Source organism: Heterodontus francisci, chromosome 17 (assembly GCF_036365525.1).
Source record: "Heterodontus francisci isolate sHetFra1 chromosome 17, sHetFra1.hap1, whole genome shotgun sequence".
NCBI lineage: Eukaryota > Metazoa > Chordata > Chondrichthyes > Heterodontiformes > Heterodontidae > Heterodontus > Heterodontus francisci.
The window spans coordinates 6,271,151-6,283,717 of record NC_090387.1 but is presented as its reverse complement, the minus strand read 5'-3'; the positions used below and the strand labels follow the sequence as shown (position 1 = coordinate 6,283,717).

Below are 12,567 nucleotides of genomic sequence, written 5' to 3'. Positions count from 1 at the left end.
GCCCTCAACCGTGTCCGGCCCGTTTCCTGCACCTCTACCCTCAACCCTTCCTCTCCCTCCCAGAACTGCGACAGGGTTCCCCTTGTCCTCACTTTCCACCCCACCAGCCTCCATGTTCAAAGGATCATCCTCCGCCATTTCTGCAACTCCAGTGTGATGGCACTACCAAACACATCTTCCCCTCTCCTGTCAAAATTCTGAAGGGATCGTTCCCTCCGCGACAGTCTGGTCCACTTCTCCATTACCCCTGACTCCTTGTCCCATTTCCATGCAATTGCAGGAGGTGTAATACCAGCTCTTCTACTTCTCTGCTCACTATCCCAGGCCCCAAACACTCCTTTCAGGTGAAGCAGCGATTTACTTGTACTTCTTTCAATTTACGATACTGTATTCACTGCTCACAATGCGGTCTTCTCCACACTGGGGAGACCAAATGCAGATTGCGTGGCCACTTTGTGGAACACCTCCGCTCAGTCCGAAAACATGACCCCAAGCTTCCGGTCGCTCGCCATTTCAGACACCACCTTGCTCTCATGCCCACGTCTCTGTCCTGGGCTTGCTGCAGCGTTCCTGTGAATATCAACACAGGCTCGAGGAACAGCACCTCATTTTCCGATTCAGCATGCTGCAGCCCACTGGACTTTTAGTTCAATAATTTCAGAGCATGACTGGCCCTTTTTTATTTTTATTTTGTTCCATCTTTTTTGTATTATGTCTGCCTACTGATTTTTTCATGTTTGTGGTTTAGGCTAGGGCTGTTCACTATTCTGTCATTAACACTCTCTTTGCCTTTGTCCCACAACCCCCTTGTCAGTTAATCTCTCTGGCTCTCTGTCCTATCACACACCTCCCCTTTTTGTTCTCTTTTCCCCCACCCCCGCTTTATTTGCTTAAAACCTTTTACATTTCTAACCTTTGCCAGTTCTGAAGACGGGTCATTGACCTGAAACGTTAACTCTGCTTCTCTCTCCACAGATGCTGCCAGACCTGCTGAGTATTTCTGTTTTTGTTTCAGATTTCCAGCATCCGCTGTATTTTGATTTTATTTAAATTGTGGAAATGGATTCATTTTTTGGAAGCTGAAGATTTCATAGTTACCGGACTCTTTTTTTTAAATTCACTGAGGGGACACTTGAGATGTTGTTGTTGAAAACAACCTTTTGCTGAAATCATGTGATTTAAGATAAATAACCAGGACTAAGGGGAGATGTTTACAGAGAAGCGACAAGACAAGATTTATGAGGGTCAGGGGGTTTTTGACCTGTTTGGAGTTTCGCTTTTGGAGAGATTGTTTTTCATTTTGCTTCGGACAGAGTTGGAGATGTGGACAGTGTTAAAAACACAGTTGGAGAAAACTTGCCAAGGCAGCAAACCCCAACTAGCTTGTTCCATCTCAGCCTGCCAGATTTTCGATCTCTTTAAAAGAAGCCCTGAGAAGCAAGTGTAAGAAACAGACTGAAACTGTTTCCGCATTTCTCCTGAAAGGCCTGCCAAACTGATCCTCAATGTCACCTGGAAAGAACTGCTCTGGGAAGATCCCGGTGACAGCTGACAAAAAAGGGACAATCAAAATCTTTCCGTTTCTTTTTTTATCTTCAAGAATTAGCAAGTATTTAGCCAAAGTATTCTTTTTTTGTTACAAACTCCTGCAGAGAGAGAATTCCTGTATTTTTTTCCAGTGAGTGAGAGTGAGTGAGGGGCTAATTTAAAAAGGGAACTTTCATATTTCAATCTGTGTGTTAATGTTTTGCTTCTTCACTGGGTAAGTCTTGTTTTGATAATAAACTGATAATTTTGTTGTTTATTAAAGAAACCTGGTTGGTGTATTTTATTCTGGGATATACAGTAGAGTATATGATTGACTGCATCGATATCTGGGTCAAGATTTAAATATATGTTGTGACCCAGGGAGAAGTGGAACTAGAAACGACAGTGCAGTCCTCCCATCTCGGTTAGAACATCGTAGTCCTGCACATTCTTCCTTTACAGATAACACTAACATTCCCTCTGGAAAGCCTCGATTGAATCTGCCTCCACTACACTCTCAGGTAGTACATTCCAGATCCTAACCACTCGCTGCGTGAAAAAGATTTTCCTCATGTCGCCTTGCTTCTCGTGAACCTTTTCTGCACTCTCTCTACTGCCTTCACATCTTTCCTAAAGTGTTTTCTCTTTACATTTATGAATTTCTCCAACACACACCACTCCCACTCCAGCTTTTTAGGTTAACGCCCTATCTACAATCTGAGTTATTCAATTTGTTTTTCTTTCTGGGGATGTGGCATTTGTTGCCCATCTCACCAGGGTACAAGCTTAAGTGTAATGTGTCCCAATGAAATCGTTCCCTCTTTCCCCCTTACTCGTGCCAGTGCCTCATGAATCGAATCCCTGGTCTCCCGCATTATTCTTTCAGCCACACATTCAACTCCCTGATCTTATTGACGCTATGCCAATGCACACGTGGCTCAGGTATTAATCCAGAGATTACTACCTTTGAGGTTCAGCTTTTTAATTTGGACCCGAGCTCCTCAAACTCCCTCTGCAGAACCTCATTCTACTTATATTGTTGGTACCTGCATGGACCACAATAACTGATTTGCACCCTCCCACTCCGAGTTCTTCTCCGTCCACGGGGAGATGTCTTTAACCCTGGCACTAGGCAGGAAAAACAATCTACAGAACTCCCAGAAGCAGCTTCAGAGAACAGTATCTATTCCCCTCACTACACTGCTCCCTGCCACTACCTCATTCCTTTTCACTCCCCCCGCAATTGAATGGCCTCCTGTACCACAATGCCAGGGTCAGTTTGCTTATCCACCCTGGAGACTTTGCTCTCATCCACAGGGGCAGCAAGAACCTCGTACCTGTTGGATAAGGACAAAGGCTGAGGTTCCTCCAGTATTGTACCTGGGATCCCCCTTACCCGCCTGACTCACAGTCACACCCTCCTGTCCCTGACCTCTAACCAGACCTGCACCCCTTCCTGACCTAAGGGTGAGACTGCCTCCTGGATCAAAGAGTCCGGGTAACTCTACCCCTCCCTGATGCCCCACAATGTCTGCACCTCGGACTCCAGCTCAATAACTCTGAGCGGAAGTTCCTCGAGATGCAGACACTTACTGCAGATGTGGCTGTCTGAGATTGCAATGCTCTTCACAAACTCCCACATGCTGTAGTTGTGACACACCACCTGCACAGCCATCACAATGTAACCTTGTTTTATTTGTTAAATTAATCCAAGTCTATGTATATAAGTTTATAGTTTGTTAACGAATTACTTCATCTAGTTTGTCATGCAGTTATAGAGTCCTATACGGCACAGGAGGCCATTCAGCCCATTGAGCCCATGCTGTCTCTCCGTGGAGCTGCCAGTCCCACTCCCCTGCTTGATCCCCATAGCCCTGCAAGTCTATTTCTCTCAAGTGGCCGTCCAGCTTCTTCTTGAAGTCATTGATCGTCTCCACTTCCATCACCCTTGTGGGCAGCGAGTTCCAGGTCATTACCACCCACTGTGTAAAAAAACTGCTTCCTCATATTCCCCCTGCATCTTTTGCCCAAAACTTTCAAACTGTGTTCCCTAGTCCTTGTACCATTTGATAATGTGAACAGCTTTTCCTTGTCTAACTTATCTAAGCCTGTCATAATCTTGTACACTTCTATTAAATCTGCCCTCAATCTCCTTTATTCGAAGGACAGTAAACCTAGCTTATCCCACCTAACCTTGTAAATATAATCCCCCATTCCTGGAACCAGCTGCAAATCTCGCACCCTCTCAAAGACCCTCACACCCTTCCTGAAGTGTGATGACCAGAAATGGATGCAATACTCCAGTTGGGGCCTAGCCAGCGTTTTATAAAGGTTCAGGATAACTTTCCTGCTTTTGTACTCAATGCCTCTATGTATGAAGCCCAAGAGGCCTCCATATTGACTCCGGACCCTATGAAGTCTCGGCATCAGGTCAAACATGGACAAGGAAACCTCCTGCTGATTACTTTTTTATTCATTCATGGGATGCGGGCGTTGCTGGCCAGGCCCAACCCCAACCACCCCCGAGAAGGTGGTGGCAAGCAGCCCCCCTGAACCACTGCAATCCCTGGGGTGTAGGCACACCCACAGTGCCTACCCTCAGCTGATGAATCAGTACTCCCCCATGTTGAACACCACTTGGAAGAAGCACTGAGGGTAACAAGGGAGGTAGATTAAATTAAATATTTACCATCATTGCAGCACCTCCTTCCCTCTCTGCACTGAATTCCCACTTTCTCCAAATTCCCAACGTTTGCACTCTGTTTGCGATGCAATCCATTTACGAGCACTCTGTGCCAACCACTGATTCACATTGGAGTTAAGGAGAGAGGTGCAAGATAGGAGGAGGTTTCTGTTTTACAGTAAGGTATTGTTTTGGAAGATACCCTTTATCTCAAAGTATGACACACTGTCAGAGAGCAACACCCTACGGGTGATTTCCTAACAATATCTTTTACTTCAAGAAGGGGAAATGCAGAGAAGGACAGGAAGGAAAATAAACTGTCCTCATGTATGCTCCTTGTAGCTGCTCTTTGCACCGGGCTGCAATCAGATGTGGGTAACCCTGTTTGTTTCTTTCTCCTTCGTAGCCCTGGGACACGGGCACTAATTGCTGACCCCACCCTGACTGACATCAGCTAAACTCAACACTGGGACCATTATCACCCTGTTTAGTTAAACCAGTTGTTGCTCTGATTAGTTTCTCTCCCCCCACTCTTTCATCACAGCCCTACAATTTTTTCCCTTCAAATATTTATCAATTCCCTTTTTAAAGTGACGATTGAATCTGCTTCCATGACCCTTTCAGGGAGGGCATTCCAGATCACAACAACTCTCTGCATAAAAAATGTTTCCTCGTGTGGCCTCTGTTTTTTTGTCAATTGCCCTAAATCTGTGTCCTCTGGTTACTGACACTTCCGCCACTGGAAATAATTTCTCCTTATTTACTCTGTCAAAATCATTCATGACTTTGAACACCTCTATCAAATCTCCTCTTAACCTTCTCTGCTCTATGGAGAATCCCAGCTTCTCCATATAACTGAAGTGCCTCATCCCTGGTACCATTCTAATAAATCAAGAACCCGTCCTAAACCCTTCTGGTGCCCAGAATTGGACACAATACTCTAGCTGAGGCCTAAACAGTAAAATGTTTACCATATCTTCTTTGCTTTTGTACTCTATGTCTCTGTTAATAAAACCAAGGATCTGATTTTATTTTAAAAACGTTCCCAGTTTGCCCTGCAACATTGTTAATTTACCCTGCCATTGTCCAGACGATCTTGGTGGGGCTGTTTTCTGTGCATGGAGCAGGGAGATGAAGGTTAACCCCACACTCACCCTCTGTCCCGAGAGCTCTGTCCCTGATTTCACTCTCATTTACTCAGTTCCCTTTCTGTTCTTCTTCTTCGATTCAGTGGATAGTATTTGCTCCTCCATGTCAAATGATTGTAGGTTCAAGCCCCACTCCAGGACTCGAGTGCAAAATCTAAGCTGACACTCCCGATACAGTACTGAGGGAGTGCTACACTCTCAGAGGTGCTGTATTTTGGATGAGATGTTAAACTGAGGCCCCATCCACTCTCTCAGGTGGATGTAAAAGATTTCATGGCACTATTTCGAAGAGGCGCAGGGAAGTTCTCCCCAGTGTCCTGGCCTATATTGATCCCTCAATCAACATCGCAAACAGATGATCTGGTCATTATCAAATTGCTGTTTGTGGGAGCTTGCTGTGTCCAAATTGGCTGCCGTGTTTCTAACATCACAACAGCGACTACATTTCAAAAGTACTTAATTGGCTGTAAAGCACTTTGATTATCTGCCGATCCCCACCCCCCAATAACCTATCAAGGAGGATATCTAATTACTGAACAAACCAAAAGAAGCACCAAGTTTCATGATGCAGGACACGTCCAAGACTGTAAAGAGTGGAAGAGAAGACGCGAAAGATAGTGGTGAAGTGACACAAAATCTGGTAGTAGGAGGAAGGGAAGAGGGAGGGAGCTGAGGAGTTCCACAGTTTGTGAGTGCTGGGAATGAATTGGGTAGATCCTGACTTGGTGCGATAGTTGTCCGTTTTACACCATCAAACAAAGTCACGATCTACCCCAGTGAATTTAGAATACGATAGTATTTGTCTTGATTTTAACATGGTGCAGATTGAGATAAAGTGTGCAGGATGGTGTAGGTGATGGTACTGTGACATTAGAAACAGACATGTAATTCTCTATAAGAAAGAAGAAATAAAAGACTAGGTTTCACCATACTTCAGTACTGTTGATGTTCAACAATTCCTCTGCAGACTTCTTCTTCAAGCAATCAGCAATTTCCCAGGAATGATCAGTGTCACAGCCAGTCATGTTGGCAACCATCTATAAAGTTTCAAGTGAGATCAACAGTTACAAAATTTAACTAAGAGATCATTGTGCAACCAACTCCCATGAACGTGATTCTTATTTTTAAAACAAATTTAAAACAAATTTATGGTTAAGCTGAATAAATGTTGGACCAGGTTTTTTTTTAAAGGAAGCCATCAAGAGGACTGAGGGTGCCGGATTGGCAACAGCTTTGCTGGTTGTCACATGGTTCAGGTTAGGCTTTGAACAGAAACCCTGGTAACAGAGGCAGAAAAGTGTCAAGCGATCCTTTGATTGGATAAGCCCAGTCGTAACAGAGCACCGGGACGGGCAGAGAAAAACTCATAAGCTCTTTTGTTGTCGGTCACTGTGTGTGTGGTTTTACCTTCTGGAAGGAGATAAAGGTCAAGTCTGCTGCAGAGGAAGGAGAGAATTCCAAAGAAGAACAGAAGACTACAACCCAACTCGCTTTACCGCAATTCCCGAAAAGATTCTGTGAAGTTCACTGTGTCGATTCGTCTTGTTTCCTGTATTTGAAGAATGCCTGCTAAAAATAACTCTCAATGCTGCCTGAAGAGAACTATTCTGGAAGATTTAAGTGACCTATCTGCGTGTGCTCTGTGGTTGGACTGTGTGCCTGTTTGGTGAAGTGTATCTCATCTGCTATTTTTTTCAGAGGTGGGCAAGTGATCTGCCCGGGTGTGTATTTTTGTCTGTAATAGAGCTCTGATCCAAAAGTTTTTTCATTTTTTTTGGTTAACCAGTGTGTGTGTGTGCATGAGAAAGAGAGAGAGTGTGGAGAGTCTAAGGTAAAAAAGGACTTTAAAATTTGGTTAAAATAGAAAGGAGACTTTTAAAATATTAATGTTGTACTTATTAAAATTTGTTCTGTGAGATATTGTTTTTACTTCATGACTAGTTAAGACTTGTTTTATAATAAACTGTTAATTTTGTTGTTCAGTAAAGAAACCTGGTTAGTGTGTTCCATTCTGGGGAAAATAGTGTATCTGATTGAGTGTTTCAATAAGTAGGAAAATTTAAAATAATACCTTCCGGGAGCGGAGCAGAGAGGAGTGGAGACGACCTGTGGGGAGAGCGCCGAGAGCGGAGCCTATAAATCCAACTCGAGGATCGAGGCCCAGTCTCTTACCTTCCGGGAGCGGAGCGGAGAGGAGTGGAGACGACCTGTGGGGAGAACGCCGAGAGCGGAGCCTATAAATCCAACTCGAGGATCGAGGCCCAGTCTCTTACCTTCCGGGAGCGGAGCGGAGAGGAGTGGAGACGACCTGTGGGCAGAACGCCGAGAGCGGAGCCTATAAATCCAACTCGAGGATCGAGGCCCAGTCTCTTACCTTCCGGGAGCGGAGCGGAGAGGAGTGGAGACGACCTGTGGGGAGAACGCCGAGAGCGGAGCCTATAAATCCAACTCGAGGATCGAGGCCCAGTCTCTTACCTTCCGGGAGCGGAGCGGAGAGGAGTGGAGACGACCTGTGGGGAGAACGCCGAGAGCGGAGCCTATAAATCCAACTCGAGGATCGAGGCCCAGTCTCTTACCTTCCGGGAGCGGAGCGGAGAGGAGTGGAGACAACTTGTGGGGAGAACGCCGAGAGCGGAGCCTATAAATCCAACTCGAGGATCGAGGCCCAGTCTCTTACCTTCCGGGAGCGGAGCGGAGAGGAGTGGAGATGACCTGTGGGGAGAACGCCGAGAGCGGAGCCTATAAATCCAACTCGAGGATCGAGGCCCAGTCTCTTACCTTCCGGGAGTGGAGACGACCTGTGGGGAGAACGCCGAGAGCGGAGTCTATAAATCCAACTCGAGGATCGAGGCCCAGTCTCTTACCTTCCGGGAGGGGAGCGGAGCGGAGAGGAGCTCTTCCGGCACGCCGGAGTTTTGAAAAAAAACGCCAACAGTGACGTCAGAGTAGAGCTGCAACGTGATTGGTTGATCAGTAGCAGCTGTTAGTGGTGGGTGCGTGGAATGCACTGCCAGCGGTGGTAGTAGAAGCAGATACGTTAGGGACATTTAAGCGACTCTTGGATAGGTACATGGATGATAGTAGAATGAAGGGTATATAGGTAGTTTGATCTTCGAGTAGGTTAAAGGGTCGGCAAAACATCGTGGGCCGAAGTGCCTGTACTGTGCTGTACTGTTCTTTATTCTATGTTAGAGCATTTAAATATCTTAAAAAAGGGGAACTTTTTTTTGTTGAAAAAAAAACCTCTGGTGAGAAGGTGAGTACGACTAAAGTGTTTTTTCTTAAGGACTTTAGATTGGAGTGGGTAGAACAAGGCCCCTCGTGTAATTAGTATTTTTTAATTAAGGGAGTAACTAATTAACCTAAGGGTAAGTCATGGCAGGAGAGCTCAGCCCTGTGATATGCTCCTCCTGCGCTATGTGGGAAATCAGGGACGCTTCCAGTGTCCCTGGTGATCATGTGTTCAGGAAGTGTATCCAGCTGCAGCTAGTGGCTACCCACATTACGGAGCTGGAGCTGCGGGTGGATTCACTGTGGAGCATCCGCGATGCTGAGGACATTGTGGATAGCACGTTTAGCGAGGTGGTCACACCGCAGGTAATGGCTGCACAGGCAGAAAAGGGATGGGTGACCACCAGACAGAGTAATAGGCGCAGGCAGGTAGTGTAGGAGTCCCCTGTGGCCATCCCCCTCTCAAACAGATATACTGCTTTGGATACTGTTGGTGGGGGATGACCTCCCAGGGGAAAGCAGCAACAGCCAGGTTCGTGGCACCAGAGGGCTCTGCTGCACAGCAGGGGAGGAAAAGGGGTGGAGGAGCTGTAGTGATAGGAGATTCTATTATAAGGGGTGCAGATAGGCGTTTCTGTGGCCGCAAACGAGACTCCAGGATGGTATGTTGCCTCCCCGGTGCGAGGGTCAAGGATGTCTCGGAGCGGCTACAGGACATTCTGAAAGGGGAGGGTGAGCAGCCAGAGGTCGTGGTCCATATTGGTACTAACGATACAGGCAGGAAGAGAGATGAGGTCCTGCAAAATGAATATAGGGAGTTAGGCAGAAGGTTAAAAAGCAGGACCTCTAGGGTTGTAATCTCAGGATTAATCCCTGGGCCATGTGCTAGTGAGGGTAGGAATAGGAGGATTAGGCAAATGAATGCGTGGCTGAAGAGCTGGTGTCGGCGGGAGGGCTTCAGCTACTTGGATCATTGGGATCTCTTCTGGTGCAAAGGTGACCTGTACAAGAAGGACGGGTTGCATCTAAACAGGAAGGGGACCAATATCCTTGCTGGGAGGTTTATTAGTACTACTCGGGAGGGTTTAAACTAATCTTGCAGGGGGGTGGGACCCAAAGTAGTAATTTCTCCGATGAGATAGTTGAGGCAAATGTAGAGGTTAAAGCAAGCAAGTCCAGTAGGCAGGCCAGGCAGGGGCAGGAAAGGGAGCGTGGAAGGTCTGGTAGGCTAAACTGCATTTACTTTAATGCAAGAAGCCTTACAGGTAAAGCAGATGAACTCAGAGCATGGATCGGTACATGGGATTGTGATATTATAGCTATTACAGAAACGTGGTTGAGGGATGGGCAGGATTGGCAGCTCAATGTTCCAGGGTACTAATGCTTCCAGCGTGACAGAGGTGGAGGTAAGAGAGGAGGAGGAGTTGCACTATTGATTAGGGAGGACATCACAGCAGTACTTGGAGAGGAAATCCCAGGGGAAACATCCAGCGAGGCAATATGGGTCGAACGTAGAAATAAGAAAGGGGTGATCACTTTGATGGGATTATGCGATAGGCCCCCCAATAGTCAGAAGGAATTTGAGGAGCATATATGTAGGGAAATCACAGATAGGTGTAGGAATTATAGGGTTGTAATAGTAGGTGATTTTAACTTCCCTAATATTGACTGGGACTGCCTTAGTGCTAAGGGATCAGATGGGGAAGAATTTGTTAAGTGTATACTGGATAGTTTTCCGAAGCACTTTGTGTATGGCCCTACGAGAGAAGGGGCTACACTCGACCTCCTCTTAGGAAATGAGGCTGGGCAGGTAGTTGTTGTGTCAGTGGGGGAGCACTTTGGGACCAGTTATCATAACTCTATTAGCTTCAAGATAGTTATGGAAAAGGATAGGACTGGTCCTCAGGTTGAAGTCCAAAATTGGGGGAAGGCTAATTTCGATAGCATCAGACAGGAACTCTCAAAAGTTGAATGGGAGAGGCTGTTTACAGGCAAAGGGATGTCTGGCAAGTGGGAGGCTTTTAAAAGTGAGATAGGAAGAGTTCAGGGCTGGCATGTTCCTGTTAGATGGAAGGGAAAGGCTGGCAAGTTTAAGGAACCTTGGTTGACGAGGGATAGAGAGGGTCTGGTCAGGACAAAGAAGGAGGCATATATCAGGTACAGGCAGCTGGGATCAAGCGAGTCCCTCGAGGAGTATAGGGGATGTAGGAGTACACTTAAGAAGGAAATTAGGAGGGCAAAAAGGGGCCATGAGATTTCCCTGGCAGAAAAGATAAAGGATAATCCTAAAAGATTCTCTCAGTATATTGAGAGTAAAAGGGTAGCTTGGGAGAGAGTAGGTCCCCTTAAGGATCAGTGTGGTAATCTATGTGTGGAGCCACGGGAAATGGGCGAGGTCTTAAATGAATACTTCTCATCTGTATTTTACCATGGAGGTGCTCATGGAAGCTAGTGAGTTCAAGGGAGGGAACAGCGATATCCTGCAGCATATCAACATTACAAAGGAGGAGGTTTTGAAGCACATTAAGGTGATAAATCCCCAGGGCCTCACCAGGTGTATCCTTGGATGCTATGGGAAGCAAGGGAGGAGATTGCTGGGGCACTGGCAGAGATTTATGTATCATCATTACTACAGGCCGGTGAGCCTTACATCAGTGGTGGGAAAGTTATTGGAAAGGATTCTGAGAGACAGGATTTATATGCATTTGGAAAGGCAAGGTCTGATTAGGGATAGTCAGCATGGCTTTGTGCGTGGGAAATCATGTCTCACGAATTTGATTGAGATTTTCGAGGAGGTAACCAAGAGGATTGACGAGGGCAGGGCGATGGACGTTGTCCACATGGACTTTAGCAAGGCCTTTGACAAGGTCCCGCATGGTAGGCTGGTCCAGAAGGTTCGAACACATGGGATCCAGGGTGAGCTAGCCAATTTGATACAAAATTGGCTTGGTGATAGGAGGCAGAGGGTGGCAGTGGAGGGTTGTTTTTCAGATTGGAGGCTGTGACCAGTGGTGTGCCGCAGGGATCGGTGCTGGGCCCTCTGTTGTTTGTCATATATATTGACTTGGATGTGAATGTAGGGGGCATGATTAGTAAGTTTGTAGATGACACCAAAATTGGTGGGATAGTGGACAATGAAGAAGGTTGTCTAAGGTTACAACTGGATATAGATCAACTGGGAAAGTGGGCAAGGGATTGGCAAATGTAATTTAACACAGACCAGTGCAAAGTGATGCATTTTGGGAAGTTAAACCAGGGCAGGACATATACAGTGAATGGCAGGGCCCTGGGGAGTGTTCTTGAGCAGAGAGACCTTGGGGTGCAAGTACATAGTTCCCTGAAAGTGGCGACACAGGTAGACAGGGTGGTGAAGAAGGCATATGGCATGCTTGCCTTCATTGGCCGAGGCACTGGGTACAAGAGTTGGGACTTCATGTTACAGTTGTACATAACGTTGGTTAGGCCGCACTTGGAGTACTGTGTGCAGTTCTGGTCGCCGCACTACAGGAAAGATGTGATTACGCTAGAGAGGGTGCAGAAAAGATTCACAAGGATGTTGCCTGGTTTGGAGGGCTTGAGTTATAAAGAGAGATTGGATAGGCTGGGTCTGTTTTCCCTGGAGTGATGGAGACTGAGAGGGGACATGATAGACGTATGTAAAATTATGAGAGGCATAGATAGGGTAGATAGCCAGAGTCTGTTTCCCATGGTAGGGGTGACTCAAACTAGGGGGCATAGATTTAAGGTGAGAGGGAGGAAGTTTAAAAGGGATCAAAGGAGTAAATGTTTCACACAAAGAATAGTGGGTATCTGGAATGAGCTGCCTGAGGAGGTGGTGGAGGCAGGAACAGTAGCAACATTTAAGAGACATCTGGACAGGTACTTGAATGAGCAAGGCATAGAGGGATATGGAATTAATGCAGGCAGGTGGGATTAGTATAGATAGGCATTATGGTCGGCATGGACGAGGTAGGCCGA

At 46.4% G+C, this 12,567-nt stretch overlaps 1 protein-coding gene across 2 annotated transcripts in view; it reads right to left on the bottom strand.

Moving 5' to 3' along the window:
• The window catches only part of LOC137378701 (fatty acyl-CoA hydrolase precursor, medium chain-like), a 65,601-nt gene that overhangs the window by 21,008 nt on the left and 32,026 nt on the right, over positions 1-12,567 (bottom strand). For both annotated transcript variants that reach the window (XM_068049049.1, XM_068049050.1), the window contains exon 7: positions 6,291-6,395. In XM_068049049.1, the coding sequence (XP_067905150.1) occupies positions 6,291-6,395 (105 nt within the window). The remainder of the gene's footprint in view (positions 1-6,290; positions 6,396-12,567) is intronic.